Genomic DNA, 16486 nt, shown 5'->3' on the forward strand with positions numbered 1-16486 from the left:
AAATGGCCTTTAGAGATTTTTTCGACGACCCTTGTGTCCTCCGCACAATTTACAGAATTTGCCAGGAGTGTTGGTGCACGAAGTGGCTTACTTTCAAAACCAAATAAATTTGAGTTAAATTCGTTACGGTTTTTGGAATCCAATTCCTAGAAAGTAAATTTTGTCGATACTATTAATGTATGTCTGTTCATAATTATCTTGGCATGTTGGAAAGTATAACGCAGTCAGTAGTGCAACTGCATTAAATAAATTTCATTTAACAACGTAAAAAAAAGTCAGGCTTAATTATTAGAAAAGGCTCTGTGTTATGTTCTAAATCATGGTTTGAATTCATTGAGCAGAGCGCGCTTATTGGAAAAGTGTGCTCCAGTAACATATTAACGTGCGTTCGTATTTTTGGATTGCTTGACAATTCGTTTCTCTTGTAGCCAAATGCCTTCCTAATTTTGTGTAGATGAGTTCAAGGGATGCTATTAAAGGCAAAAGGTCTACTAACATCCTGTTGTCAGATATTAAAAAGGAGCCTGATTATTTGTCAACACAGCCGAACGTTCCTTACCCCCGGGCATCATTTGCATCATCCTCCCGCGTAAGGAGTTGTTTGTTTATCTAAATAGTGTACACACATCTTGTATCTTCGTTGCCACATAGAGTTTTTGCATCAACTATGCCCCTCTTATTTTGCTTATACTTTGACAATCTGAACAAGCTGAGTGCATTTTTAGATGTATTTATGTTTTATATTCCCAGCAGGGACGTTATTTGATGCCCTTTCTGACTACCTATACATTTGAACACAGGTTTATTTATTGTGAATGCTCATTTGCACTCTGCGTGCATGGTATTTCCGCTAAAAGTTGGATTTATGTTTAATATCATTGTTTTCAGACTGCTGTGTCATCTGACCATGTCGCATCAGTAATGAGTAATTCATAAAATGCACATAGAACCTACTTGAATGACATGGGCAATTATTCTGTGAATTCCCTTGTTTCCTAATGTTTGTTAAGACCTTTGTCTTTGTCAACCCTTGAACCTCAGTGACAACATGCTTTGGTTTTCATTTACATCACATGATCTAAAATGAGTCGCTTTTTGTTAGAATATTGTCATTTTAACGCAAACCCAAGCCTGGAGACTATCGAAAGGAAGGCAACAGTTTATCAAAATATTCGCTCGTCATGTCGTTCTCACCCCACTTATTTTTTGGATCTAAAGAAATAGATTCCCATCTTTCATACGAAAAAAGGGTGGTGAGCCCCCTTTTTAGATCACACGAAATCGTTGACTCCATAGTTGTCGCAATTGGCATACAATTTGCTAGATCAGAATAGTCGATCAACCTTTTACCTTGTCTTAATCATGTTTTACTTAAATTTATAAAGTACGCATTTTGTTAATCATTCTGGTTGTGGTCTCGGGGCCCTGCCTACCTAGCTTTGTGCTTCAAGTCGGAATACACACTTCCATTTTTGTAGTCACTCGTTTGTATGATTACACCTCATAGTTCTGAAAATGCGCAGCACTGGTGGTTTGTGAGCACAGCCATATCGTGCTTACTCCATCCTAATTCTTTTACGATGATTCGAGGGACGCGAGTCTGGTGATAGTACTGTCCCTGCTCTTTATAGTGGGCTTGATGGACTACGCTTCCCAACCCTTTAATGTCGTCGCTACTAACGTTCACGTAGATACTACTTCGGTAAGTGCCACTTCATTTTAAAGGCAAATACTTCGACATATGATTCAATACAGGGGTTTTGTTGAACTTTGCAGCTTCGTGCAGTCACTTGCACACTGTTGATTTACACTTCACCTACTGGATGTCATATAATGAGCACTTCAGCTGTCGTCACCCCTGGCAGGTGCGGCTGTCATACTGACTGCTGTGCTAACGGTCTTGTTCGAGCTTGCACCTTAATCCACGCCTTCCCCCCCCCTGCACTTTCTGAACGTTAGCAGTAGTCTGCCTACTTTCTAGGACTCAGATAGTTATAGGTGCGTTCGCGTTCATATGCGTATCAACAAAAACTGCTTTTTTACCTGACCTTTTCGTATAGAGACTATGAACTTCAGTACTTTTACTTTTGAAACACCCAGATGGTTATTGTCGTTGGTCGAGTTCACAAAAAGGCTCTTCAAGTGGACATTCATGTACCACAACTCACTACTGCGTGTATGATCAGCGGGTTTATTGCCGAGAGACAAAAATTCAGAGAATTGTCGGAGGTTTAACAGTGGAGAGTACCAGTAGTGAAAGTAATAAAATTACATGCGAGTAGACTGTATCTTTATTGATCTTGCTGGATACCCTTTGTCTCTGACTCCCTGAACGTAGCTCAAAGTTCGAGAAATGCCGACTTTGCATGTCACATCTAAGGCGAGGCAATGATAATGGGAGAAGTTAACCATTTTGACCAAGATACCATGCCCATTTATTTCTAATTTTTGTTTTGGCTACAGACGAACTGAATCGCATGAATTCATACTGTTTTGGTTCTGGGAGATTTGGGGAGCCGTGGCCTTATCATTCGTAATAACCACCATTGCGCGCAGGCTGCCGCATATTTCCGCGCTTTTACTTTTTTAACTGTTTAACGTCATAAATATCTTACACTGGATGGTGTTTTATTCTCAGACTTGCTTCTCGAAGTTCTAAATTTTACGTGCTTCCCAGTGACGCGAAGCGCGTTCAAGTTAAGCCGGGGCTTTTGAGTTTATCTGCTAAAGTGAAGGAAAGGTTTCATTTAGTGTAAACCACATTGATATTTTGACAGTTTTTACCTGCACAACCACTTAACCAGTGCATGGAAAGCGGCTTTTGCCTAACAAGATTTACCATTGCGGCTGAACTGCTCTGGGACAGTCTGGTTGTTAGTATGGGCAAACTTTTTGACATTTAAACTGTTCGTAAATGATTGTATTGCGCTCACCAGTCCCATGGGGCAAGTTATATATCGATCAGGGGTCCAGGGTGGGTCGGGCATTCTCTCTCCCTACTGACTGTTCAAAGGAACGACTGCAATAGTGGTTGGCTGGGAACGTGTCACTACGGCCAGGGTCGTCAATGACGATTGGATATCCCTCTTTGAAGCTTTAGCATCATTTGAATGTTTTTGTGCCTATTGCACGCGCTACTACTGTTACCCGTCATCTTGACGCTGTCTGGGCTAGGACTGGCCCACGTATGGCGTGTAATAGAACACACTTGCCAGTACCATCTCAAATCAGCCTCATATTTGGTGGAACCTTACCAACTTAAGTGATGTACCCCCTTTTCATCAATGCTTGTCTGCAGACTTTTAAGGTGTCAGTAAGATGAGCTGCGATCCTAGCACAGCTAGTTGCCCGTGGGCTTGTCGTTATTTTAGCATTTCGGTGTGTTGTGTGTGGTCGTTTCCGTAGGCTAGCTTACGCATATACGCGTAGACAGTCCCACACAGTGGATCTAGCCCTCCACGCCTCATGGTCATTGCATATGGCTGGGTAGATAAACGACTTCTCATCTGTTATTTATTATTTTTTGCATAGCCAGTTAGTTCATTCCAATCACATGATCTCGTGCAGTGGAAATTCTCATAATCCACATTGCTTTAATAACTCCTTCACAGTTTTCACCGGTTTGTATGTCTCGCCAAATCTTTCGCCTTGACACTTAATTCATCGATTCACTATGGAGGAATCCTGATTTTTAACCGTGTTAACGGATTGGCTCCACCGTTATCGAAGTAGCAACTGCATCAGGGGTCGGCTAAACACGGCTTTTGCCACGTGCTTTCATCAAGGCACCATTTGATAATTTTGTTGAAACAGTAATGCGTTCGAAACCGCTCTGAAGATAAGTCACGAAAGCAGCTGCTTTTAACATACAGGGCTTAAAAAACTAGAACTAGTTTTAGGCAGAAATTACTTTCACAGAAGGAGTTCTGCGTAAAAACTTGAGAGTACTGGACACTCTCTGGAATAGCATCAGATTTCTGCCTCAGTACCTCAGCATACTTGTCGTCCCAAGCATTTCTCTTCAAGAAGGTTGTTTTGAGTAAAAAGGCAAGTTCTGCTATTAATTTTGGTGAACGTTTAATCGAGAAAGATTTGTTAAAAGAAATTTTTATTGATAGAAGAGGACCGAACCTTACAGCTACTCATATTAGTTTGAAGGGAAGTGGCGCTGTCAGCATTTGGTTTTTCAATTAACTGACTTCCAAAAGAAGCATTTTTTGTTGATAGACACTTGTTTGAAGGGGGGTGAATTTAAGGTGGGCCATGTGGTATATGGTGGAAGGGATTGCAGCTCTTACAAATACATTGCTTGGACCTGTCAAAAGGCACTTTTCGGCTGTGAGTTTAAATCTCACCATTTTTTGGATTCCACTACAGTGCATTACGTTTTTAGCATGGATTCTCACAGTCAAGTAACTTCAATATTTGAGTGCTTGTCAGCCGATTCTTTTTCTTGGATTAATACTGTCAAATCAACGGGTAGAATACATGTTTTTCAGTTTGTTGTAAGGGTTTATCCCGCTGTAAGGATACGTTTACTATTTCAATATAGAAAGTGGAAACAGTCTGTTTGGTGCAATATTGGATGACTTATGCGGTTATTTTCTTTTAAGGGCACAAGATAAGCCATTGAATGGCTTTATGCTCTTGTGAAGAAAAAAGATCTTGGGACCGCTAACAATGGGAACCTACACTTTGCAACTTTCTTCTTTTGTAAAACTGAAATTTAGGAGGCATCGCACGTTCCTCATGTATCTGCGCCCGCTTCTGCCTCCACCTCGGTGGTGGTGGCTGGGGACTCCCAATATTCGACTGCCACCAACTCCACTACTGCTAACCTCAGTGCCAGTCTCTTCGAGTCCCCGTCCAACCTCCTCCAGCAGCTGCGCACTAAATCCATGCCGGAAATGAGCTCTGTGCTAAGAGTATGCATCCAACTCTCACTCCCCTTTTCCATTGTTCAAAATAAGTAGTATAATTAGCGTTTTTTTTCTGATAGGAGAAAAGTGCCGAAGTGTGTCGTTTCTATTTGAGAAGATGAGCCTTTTAAACACTACCTAATTTTAGTGCGCAATTTTTTTAGTTATTAAAGCCTTCCTTTGCTTTACTTCTACTCTACAGGATATGAGTCTAAGTTAAACGGTAAATTCTAGTCGAGCGGAGTATTACACGTGCAGATGACAGATCTTACGAATGATCAAACTCAAGTGATCCGTAAATTTACACTCTCGGTGTCAGGGTCTCAGAAGAATATCTAGGGTTGGAGTTTAACTGTTTTACCAAGAAAATAATTATTGGCAACTTTCGTAGAATGTATCTATGAAATTTTAAATCGCTGAACTGAGCTATCCTACTGGCCGGGACGCATGCGTGACATTGAGTTATAGATGCAACCCAGTTATCGCAGGTTGATTAATGCACTGCCGGATTCAGGCAAGGAATCGGTGCGTGAAACATACGTGACGGTGGTTGTGAAAATATTTAAGTGTTTATTTAATTGATTATTGGACAAAAGCCCACCTATTTTTTGTGGTGCGAGTCAACGTGCACAAATGGCAAAGTTTGGGGCCAACGTTATCGACGGCACGTGCATTTACGCGCACGTATTAGTGCTCGGCTGTGTACAAATACCCAGTTTGACTTCCATCTTTTACTGTTTGAAATAGGTTGAGAGTTGATCCAGTTAGAACAATAAAAGTTGGTGATGCCGAAGAAATCGGGATTCTATCAATTATTTGTGCTTTCTATGCTTCGACTGTGTGTAAAGAAACCTGACATTGACCACAAATTGTAACTAGAGTACATTGCTTCCATTGAAAGCACTTAAAGGTAGCAAATTCGCATTTCAAGGTAGTGAATATTGATGGTCTGATGAAATAATATCTCCAGACAATGGAGACTACATGAACCTGCCCAAAGCCCGCGAACTTGTTTCCTGTAGCTAGGAGGCTTTGGTTGAACTTTTGCAACAGGCTTGATACCTTTCGCCGAAACATACGTATTTATAAATTTATATTTTCCATTCTTCTTGCATAGCTTGACCCCTTCGTACTTCTGGACAGGGACGACCAGGCTGCAGCGGAAGTGCAGAAGGTGAGCCACTTCAACCCTTAGGAAGGAGGTTTATGTCAGGCTTATGGACATTTCCTATGTGCTTGTTTCCACAAGCACCCATCGACTTGGTGAGCAAATGGAAATACACGAACCGCTTAAAAAGGATCGATTCGTTCCATTTGAGTATGCTTACTAAATATGATGCTGCACCTCTGAATAGTGCCTTTAGGTACAAATTCTCCTCCAAAAAATGGTCACGGATGTGGAAGCATTAATATTAAAACGACAAAGTATTTGACTGATACGTTTTCTGGCCACGTGCACTTTATTTCACCAGACAAAGATTCTTTCATCCCTCATCACTCTCAACGCACTCCAGAGCCTCAATCTCATCTCCGGTTTGCCATAGTTCTGGCTCATTTGTTCCAGCGTTGGTTGCCAGCACAGTGCGTCATTTCTTTCAAGCTTACTTATGATTGCTAGAAGAGAAGTGATTGTTGATCCAAATGAAAAGTACCGTACCTGAATTCCATTACGTCATTTCAAGTACTGATAAGTGAACGAGTTCATCTATAATAGACCCATCCACACCGACTGCGACTTTTTGTGCTGTCTCAGCAACATGTCCCTACACTGTCAGCAATCTAATTACTGAAGCCCATTCTTCGTTCTCGCGCTACTCAGTTTTGGGTACTAGACATCCGCTACTTCAACGCAGCCAATGATGAAGCCATATGACTCTACTCCAATTGTGTCGTTGCGATACCCCTGAGGTATCAGATGCGATTAGGCAAAGACGCTTCGTATTTTTCACTGGGTAGTCATGTAAAAGATTGTTGTGTTATCTAAGGTTATTCTTCTGTGTGTCTTACTACCCTGTTTAGTCCCTCGTGACCCTTCCACGTACGTTCAAATTGAAATCCAATTTTGACTTTTCAAAATGGCGATTTAATTAAGAAAGATTGGAATTAGGGTCATTGGCTAAACAGAGGATGTTTTTATTGACCTAAACCTCTATGAACTAATGCGAATCTGCAAATAGCCGCAAAAATTGGTCGAAAGGGGAAGTTTTTAGACCATTGAGGCGTGGAATAAGCCAACAAATAATTAGATTTTACGGTAAATGTTTTCGAATTTCAATAGATTTGTATTGACAAATCCTTGTGCTTTAATTCCCCTTCGTGGCTCTTTAGTTGTTACTTGGAAATGGGAATATCTGCTAATAAATCTGTTTCGACTACTTTTAGCCTAAATGCCTATTTACAGTCGTAATCTTTACAAACCCGTCAATTTCGATAAGACAATAAAATTCTCTTAAAACTGGGAGTTTTTTGGTTTCAATGCACCTAGAGTGATTGAAACGCTATTATAATTATACCCTTACTACTTTAGACCTAAGCAGATGCGGTGTTCAGGATAAAATGCGAAGTTGTATGTATAAGTGCAATGTATTGTTGCTTAAATCTTCATTTCATTATGGTTTTACTGAACTTACCCAATGTACATAACCAGATCTCCCTTTGGAGAAGAAACGTGTCCGAGTAACCGCACCAATATCCACAAACGTGTGTCTATCCCTTACCTCTAGGTATGTCCAAACCCGCAGGGCTATCACGTATGCTTGTACTGCCATCGCACGTTCTCCAGCGCCTCGCTCTACGCCAACCACATAAACAGGCCAGTGGCGCGGGTGATTTACCGTTGCCATCTCTGCTCTACGCAGCTGGACACTGGGCCTACGCCCACCGTAGTGTCGCAGCAGACTTCATCCCCCCCCTCCTCCCTCACCATCTCCACCAGCACCACCGTTGCCAGCTCTAGCAATCCCGTCTCGATGATGTCGGCATCGTCGACACTGCCCTCGCCATGTAACCTGTTGGCCCCAAACCTCTGCGCCCTCTATGTGCATATGGCTCAGTGCCACGCCAACGAGCCTGTTACGGCATGGCGACTCGTTCCCTCGCGTCTCACCATCACTGCTATTCCCTGGCTCGTCAGTGGAGCCAAAGTCGAGGGAGCCAACGGAGCCTCGCGATCCACTCCTATTCAACCACCGCTGCCGCCTTCGCTACCTCCCACCACCTACGTAGAGGGACAGGAGCTTATTGACCTCGGCAACGATCTGGATCGACGTTTGACGTAAGCCTTACTTGAGAGTAGTTTCTTCGTGCCCCTTTTTCATTGCTTTCCGCTGTTTCTCTTGACTCCAAACTCGTAAATGAAGCTACTCAGTTGGCAAACTACGGGAAGTAGATCCAAGTTGGTGCATTCAGGTAGTGTAATTTTTAATAAACATGAGCGTCTTTGGTGGGTTTTGATTTATTTTAATTCATGAGATCTTCCAGAGTTTCCGTAGCTGTTTGCTAGCAGTTAACTGCACTTTTGTCAAATACTCAATCAAATTAAAGTAGCATAAGGAATATAGTATTCGTATCCGTCCACCAAAAATTAGTTTAGTTAAAATCCGATTAGGATCTCCTTATTCGGGAAGCAGAATTGGGGTAGTTTTGATCAAAAACTACAAAACCACATTCGAAGCATTATCAGCTGACATTTTTAAGTGAAATGAGCCAAGCGAATAAGTTCATTTGAGGAGGGTGGACAATAAGTTTAAAAGTTTACAAAAGTGAAATTAACTTAGCTAAAGTTCGGGTTGATGTATCAAAATATTTGATTTAATTACAATCGTTGTTGCTTTTAGTACAAAATGATACCTTTGAAGACATTAGGGAACCGTCACTTTTGTTTCAATACGCTTCAGAAGGTTTAAATGGTGTTTGGCCCGTTGCTGAATCTTTAATGGAATCGTGTATTGCTCAGTGATTAAATTGGTTTGATAATTTCTGCCACCTTTTCACCAGCTACCCAGTTTGTAGTGCTTATGTGGCTGCCCATTAGTGCTCTAACGAACCGTACTTTCAGCCATAAGATCAAGGTGGAGAAATAACCCAAAAAAAACCTGCGAAATTGGTACTTATTGGGGTTGACGTTATAGGAATCTACTTCGAGCTGGGGAGTTCCGGTTTTCTTCCGCGAGAGTAGGCGGCATTGCAGAGGAAGGCACATTTCTTCGCGCGCCTGACGTCCGGTCGATGACCTCCATTTCAACGCGATTTGTCCCCACGCCATTGCAGCCCACCGGTCTCTCGGTTGATGGCCTCCCCCGTTCTCTTGCCTCGCCCATCAGCCACCTCCTGTTTCGTCTGGCCGAAGCCTCTATCTGGCACGGATACTTCTTCCTCGCCGGGTGGTATCCATCATTTACTGGCATCAGTGCGTTGCCTAAGCGAAAGCCCTGTTGCACTCATTAATGTATTCATCTATTATTTATCCATCCATTTATTCATAGTTCGACCCATTAACCATTCATTTATTTAGCTTCTTTATTCACACTTTTGTGGTATTAGGTATTCAAGAGACCAGTTTGCCACTGCCATGCGCAGCCAGCGTGAAACAGATCGAGCAGGCTTACAACGCCCTATTGAGGGATTCACAAACTGGCGCTCGAGGCTGCAGTAGGGAAGGAGGCGGGAGAGGGGTGTTGCGTTGCTTGCTTTGCGGCGAGTTTTGCACCAATACTGGTGCCAACTTGAGGACACACCTCAACGGTCGCGTGAGTGGTGCCGACGTCTCCCTCGCAAAATGCGCGCTCTGCGCCCTCTCGGTGGTCCACAATCGCAAGGATATGGTACTGTGCTCCATTAAGGCGCACCTCCTCTTCCATTTGGACATTTTCCTCATGTGTCCGCAATGTGGATTTACTGTAAGCCAATACCCCTCCTTCCTTCTCGTGTGCCACATCTACCATTACTGTGGCACCCGAGCTCCTGATAACGATGTTGGAAGGTGTTTTTTGGGCAAAACTTTATCATACTTAGCCTGCCAACTAAATGCCACTTACGGACACAAATGAGTCCATGTAGTTAAATGGACAATTTAAACAAATATTCTTCAATTGCATTTTCCCTTCTTTCAAGCGTCGGCCACAACGCTCACTGTGGCCATTCCTCTACACTAGCTGTCCCAATGCAGTTGGTACTTGAAAAATCATCTACGAGTCAGAAACGCATACTATACGTTGCCATTTAGCCGCTAAGGCGGTGGAGTTAGGTATCTTCTCTTTAGATAATACATGTATCTTGTAAATACCTCCATGCTGAATGCAAGATTAGAATGGTTCTCAAGAGTAGACGCGACCTCTGTAACCCCTTAAAACTACTAGGCTCTAGGCCTCCACAGCCTGTGCCATCTATGGGGTTTGGGTTTATTATGCAGCCATTAAATTCGAAATTATTGTTCACTTAGATTAGGTTTACCTACCACTGCCACCGTCTAACATTAGTTAGTGAATCTGGGCAAAGCGTCATTATAAATGTACCACTAGGGACTGGTAGACTATTGGCATAAGCGACAAAGGACTATCACCCTTCAAGGCGGTTACTCGAGAACCCATAGAGCTAAACGCATTTAAAACGGATCGTGTTGCCATATTCCCCCCATTGGGTACGCACCTTGTTAATAAAAGGGTGTCAATGTAATTTCCTGTCGGTTTTTTTAGGTTGGACCATCTTTCATTAGCATACTACTACCTTACGCCAATCACAGAAATGGTGGAAGTTTGCTGACGACATCCCATTTTTGAGTAACGCACCGTTTCAGAGAGGCAGTTGGAGCGCACTCTTTAGGACTTTTTTAAATTAATAATGCAACAGCATTTTGCATGCTTCCATGCATCGGGGAATATTTCACTGTAACGGTTTTACGCCAACTTTATTGACATGATTTGGGAGGTTTTTCTGTGATAGCGGCGGTGATCACTAGTTCAGGGAAAACATATTGCCATCTAAATTTAGATCCTACATTTTTTTTCCGCGTCATTGGCGTAGGTATGGATTGGTTCCCATTGATTTTTCACTTTCATCATTAGTAATTAATGAGGATGTCTTCAAGTTCCTCCTTTAAATGTTCCAAGTATCTTGCACGTTGATACTGCAAAAAAACTTGATCTTTGCTACGCCATATTTTTTCAAGAGAACGTTGACAGCGTTGTTACGATTGAAGCGGGAGTACTTGTTTGGTTCCCGGCTTTGAAAATGGTCAACAGTGTAAGCTGAAGCACATATTTCGCATAGATCATGTTGGGTTTAGATTACTCATTTTGATCGCTGATAAGATCATTTAAATTTTTTTATTGATGCACCTTACTTTCCTGGTTGCGCCGCAGCTCCGGAGTCTTCCCTGGAGAATCTGTGAAGTGTACGCTTCTGTACAGGTATTTGTCATAAATGCATTTAAGGACTAGTGCTCTATTAATGAAAATGAAAGATAAAAGTGCACTATGCCGTCAAGATGCTAAAAGTGCTTGTAAGACCCGAAGAGCCCCTCGGAATCAAATGTGCCACCTCGGCAAAGATCGTCACTAAAAGGTGCACGGTCGTCTCTGAAAGGTTTTTCTGCAGCTGAGCGTCCCGCCGCCATACAAATCGTGTTTGAATTATTATGTCGGAGTGAATACCCACTCATTTTATGCGGGTTTCCTGTCCACGAGAAACTCCATCGTCGCACGTCGTCTCTTGCAGGCATCAGCACTGCTGCCCGACTCCTCGATTACTTATCTGAATTGGGCTGGCCCACAGTCACGTGGTGTCTTCATTTAGTCATGACGCCGTAATTAAGTCTTCTACTACAATTAAAGTAGATATCTTTCTGCTACAGTGAAACCTATTGCTCCTTATATTATCATTATTGGCAATACCATCCCTCTCCTTTCGGACAGCCACCCCCGGATTTGACCCCTTCCCTGGCCGAGATTTGTTTGCGCCTGCACTTGCGGTTCGTCTGCTTCCACTTCAACCTGGTCAAGGTGTTACTTTGTTCGAGGGCATCCTGCAGGGAGCGGATCTTTCTTACCATGGAGAGCTTCGTGCAACACTGGTTTGAGGTACACACTGCGCGCAAGTATGCCTGTCAACTCTGCGGCAGTCTTGGTCACCAGAGGAAGATAGAGGTCGATGCCGCTGATGGTGCGTCTTCTTTTCTGCAATCTTGAGGGTCGGATGAGTCACAAAGTTATGGTCACCGAATTACAAGCGATTTAAAAAATGCTTTTTTGTGGTATTTTTGTAGGAGGACTGCTGCATTCAGTCACTTTGACTACCTTAATTAGGTTAAGTACAAATTTTTGCGAATTTTAATACCATGGAGTTCGAGTTTTCGTGTCTTAAATTAACCGCTTTTGAGCCAATAATTGTAGTGCTAGTAAATGACGTTGCTCCATAACTCTTGCTTTTTTTCGATACTCCACTGAGGTATTGTAAAAAATACTTCCATTGTCCTATTAAAACCGTATATTCTGAGACATTATCATTTAGAGGACAAAAATAAGATTTAACTTAGTCCATTAAAGACATGATTGGTCTGAGAGATCTAGGTTTTTTAACTTTTATCAATGAAACTACGCTTGGTCACTGAAAAATAAGCATTAGCACTACACCAGTACAGCAAAACGAAAATTAGCCTTTTTAATGCCTCCATTTCGAAGTTGTTGATTGTTAGGAGTAGAGTAAGGTCCTCAAATCAAAGGAGCATCTTGAGTCTACGTAAAGCGAATTATGACTCCTCACTGTCATGGCTCAATTCTTTTGTGTCGCCTTGCCGCAAAGACAAGTTCCTGTTTTAATTTGATGAGTGCAGGCAACTGTGTTCTTTGGAATGATCGATTTCTGCTTGCCTATCTTAAAAACAGGTTGCCATTCATGGTGAGGGTGCTGAGGGTCATTGATTTCAGTTTGCTTTTGACAACTTATTGAAGCTCGGCTATTTGCTCGAAAAATTACTCTACATCTTATCTGTAGGATTCAGAAGTAAATACGCCCAAACGTACTAGTTTCCTCTACTTGTTATTCCACTATTAGATCTATTACCGATGAAATGTGTGCTGTGATGCGAAATCTACCTGATCTATGCAAGAATTGGTTAGGCTGCTGCGCCATTTTAGCTAACGCGTTTGAATGGGGTCGGCGTAATGCAGTGAATCCTACCTTTGTATTACTTTATGGGCAGACGCTGTGGTTCGCCTGAACGGCCTGATCTACGATTTTTCCGACCTCGCCTCGGTGTGCATACACTTACAGGAGCGTCATTCACTATCCGCCACTTCTGCACCCACTTTTTCTCAGGTTGCCTACAAGTGTTCTGAGTGCACTTTTGTCTCCTCCGTCCCTGTCGAATTTGCCGATCATTTCTCGGTGAGACCTGTTTGCTTAACTGCCCTCTTGCCTCCTAACAAGAACTGTCTTACATTTTGAAGGTTAAATTCTCCCCTAGACTTTGTTGGTCTTTCTGATCGCAATTTTCTCTTTCACCAAAATCGTGCCATGCTTTACCCAAAACGGAATTGTACGTTAGGTGTGTGGTGCTCGTTTAGTTTCAATACTGACATCTCAAGAAGGTTTCATCCCCAGTTGCCGCAATTTTTAAGACGGCTTAACTTGTAGATGGCGTGCCGACAAGAAAATCAATTTTATATCTTTCTGATCCATTCTGCAGGTAAATGACATATGAGAAATAAATTTGCTGGTAGATATGCATCTTGTATGAGATGTATTGTGGATTTTGACAGTCCTGGAATAGTTTTCATTCTCAATTTAGTGCCATCGGGGGCAATAGCGGTGCAGCCACCCGATACATCCTTTGTATAGCTGGTAACTGCTTGACTACTAATTTCAAACGTGATTAATTGTAATGATATCATTATTGAGTCTCTTCGCACTTACTAATTAGTGGAGTGCTTACAAGTGAGGATCTTTGTGAGCATATATTATTTGTGAATGCAAATGACAGCGTCGATTTCCTGTTCAGAATTTGATGCTCTTTTCTGCAATTTTAAACGAACTTCACCCTTCACTTTTTCACTTTTGCATAATTCGTGCTATGGCGTGTGCAGACTCTTTGTTCGGATCCACAAATCCCCTTTTTTTGACCTAGTTAATACTTATCAAATTAAGTTTACCACCAAAATGCAGTTTATGTATGACCTTTATTAATGACTGCAGAGGTCCATTTAGGGTACTCTGTTTCCCTATCCTTATACAATGCTTTTGATAATAGTTTCGCTACATCCACACAGTCATCTTGATGCGCTGCACATTTCCTCACATTAACCGAACAATTGAAATAAATGTGGGGGACCCTTTTTCTTTCCCCATTCGCAGTCGGCTCATTGCCGGCTGGGTGAGGTGAGCACCATCACTGCTGCCGCTGGCGCCGCAGCTCCACAGAGTCGGCAGTCACCGTGCGAGGCTCAGTGCTTCTACCGCTGTTTTGGTGACTGCAGTCAGTTCTTACATGACATTGGGGAACTGCGAACTCACATGCGCACCTGCTCCTTCGCCATAAGCACACTCAAGCGCGCCTTCGGGGAGCAATTTCTCAACAGTACACAGGCCGCCTCTGGTTCTGTCTCTGCGTCTGCTGCTGTCACGGGCGAGGGGAAGGGCAACCCGCTCTGCTTATGCCTATACTGCGACATCAGTAGGCGCAAAACCGACCCCTTCGTTAGTGAGTTCCCTTAGGACATTTTCAGTATGCTTCGTTAAACCATAAATGTGGCACAATTACAGCTTGTAAGCTTGTGTAACATTATATTATGTAACCAAAAGTCAATGTGGTTTTTGGGGTAGGTTGCTGTAATGGCCTTTTTTGGAAATGTGGACACGTGTACAATGTTTTCGAGTGTTTATCCGTATACATTGTAAAGCATAAATGTGTATTGGTCAATATTTGCGAAATAGTTCCCTAGAAACTTCTCGTCAAGTAGCTATTAGGGATGCTTACATCCAAATCTCCTTTGGGAGGCAGAACGTCTTCGTTACTGTGCGTAATTTCATTCCTATATCGCGCGTAGTTTTTCAAGCCAATGTGCTATTTCCTTCGGTGTGTTTATCCAAATCAACACTTTATGATATGTATTTAGTATGAATTCTCCTTCCAACATGTAATGCTTGAAATGTTTGACCACTTTAAAAGTAGCGAATAGTTTTTTTTGGGTGGTCCCCTTCTGTCTGTCCACTTCGTTCGCACTTCTAGGGAGTAAAACGCCTGAAATTAGAGAAAAGTATGGTTGCGCATCTGATGTAAAGCTAGTGAGTACTGAAATCGATGCTTACTACAGCATTTTCTTTTGTTCTTTAGTGTCTTCATTGCTCTTATTTTCGTCAAAGTTTCTGCCGTTTTTTTCATAGCTTATGTGGAAGACCTGGGATCGTTGCAAGAACTTTACACAGTCCCCGTGTTAGTCCTCCAGTCACTGACAGTGGCAAAGTCTTGTTTACTTAGTAGGTTTTGGCCCGGTCTCGACCTGTTGTGTGCGGTATCCTGTAGATGAGATTCCATTTAATAAAAGGGCATATTCCAGTGACTTCAGGTGCTTCCCTCTTTGCAGGCGGAAACGATGAGGGCGAAGCTAATTCTTCCCTCGCGTCGAGGGCGTTCGACGACCTCCGGCGCCTTCACGCCCACGAACACATCGTTCACGTGACTGGAGGCGCTGCTGCCGTCGCAGTCAGCGGCCAGGTGGGTTGTCCGTGGTGCGGTGAAAAGTTGACTTTGATGCCAACCCCTGCCCCAGCCTCTATCATCACCCCTTCTGCGGCTCCATCCAACCACACTGAAGACCTCATCAACCACCTTCGCGGACACGCTACTGCTAATCCGTGAGTACTTTTCCATAGGTTATTTGCGCATCAGACGAAGTTTGCCGGATTTAGGACATGGCTAAATGAACATCTCATGGTTTAGATGATTCATTGTAGCTACTTTCGTGCCTGTCCCACCTACTGATACTGTATCCACAATACTTGTTAGTTTGGCAAATTCCACAAATCGTAAAGAAATGGTGATAAAACGACATTGATTCAAACCACTTCCAGTCAATCGTTAACATTTTAGTTCAAATAATCTAATTTCTTACTTCTAAGATCTGTGTCTAGTGCACCCATTTCCACGGAATGCGTAAAATCGGCGGATCAGATAATTGCACACCCAATGATCCTGATGTGTCTGCTTTATTTGTGACACTATAACGCCGGTTATTGAAAACTCCCAACTTAGAATGTCTTTTTGCCAAATCGCATCTGATACCTCAGGGGTATCGCAACGACACAATTGGAGTAGAGTCATATGGCTTCATCATTGGCTGCGTTGAAGTAGCGGATGTCTAGTACCCAAAACTGAGTAGCGCGAGAACGAAGAATGGGCTTCAGTAATTAGATTGCTGACAGTGTAGGGACATGTTGCTGAGACAGCACAAAAAGTCGCAGTCGGTGTGGATGGGTCTATTAGAGATGAACTCGTTCACTTATCAGTACTTGAAATGACGTAATGGAATTCAGGTACGGTACTTTTCATTTGGATCAACAATCACTTCTCTTTT

General features: G+C 42.7%; 1 protein-coding gene across 1 annotated transcript; it reads left to right on the plus strand. All coding sequences in view use genetic code 11, as the record gives it.

The window, feature by feature from the left end:
• Nucleotides 1-1639: 1639 nt before the first annotated feature.
• EGR_08005 (hypothetical protein) lies at nucleotides 1640-15771 on the plus strand (the record flags this gene model as incomplete). Its single annotated transcript, XM_024497254.1, has 10 exons — nucleotides 1640-1702; nucleotides 4731-4925; nucleotides 6037-6093; nucleotides 7643-8193; nucleotides 9050-9327; nucleotides 9462-9817; nucleotides 11831-12077; nucleotides 13117-13301; nucleotides 14268-14613; nucleotides 15497-15771. The coding sequence occupies 10 exons, from the start codon at nucleotides 1640-1642 to the stop codon at nucleotides 15769-15771; spliced, it is 2553 nt and encodes an 850-aa protein (XP_024348317.1).
• Between the last annotated feature and the right edge of the window lie 715 nt (nucleotides 15772-16486).

This window comes from Echinococcus granulosus (assembly GCF_000524195.1).
Source record: "Echinococcus granulosus chromosome Unknown EG_S00093, whole genome shotgun sequence".
Lineage (NCBI taxonomy): Eukaryota > Metazoa > Platyhelminthes > Cestoda > Cyclophyllidea > Taeniidae > Echinococcus > Echinococcus granulosus.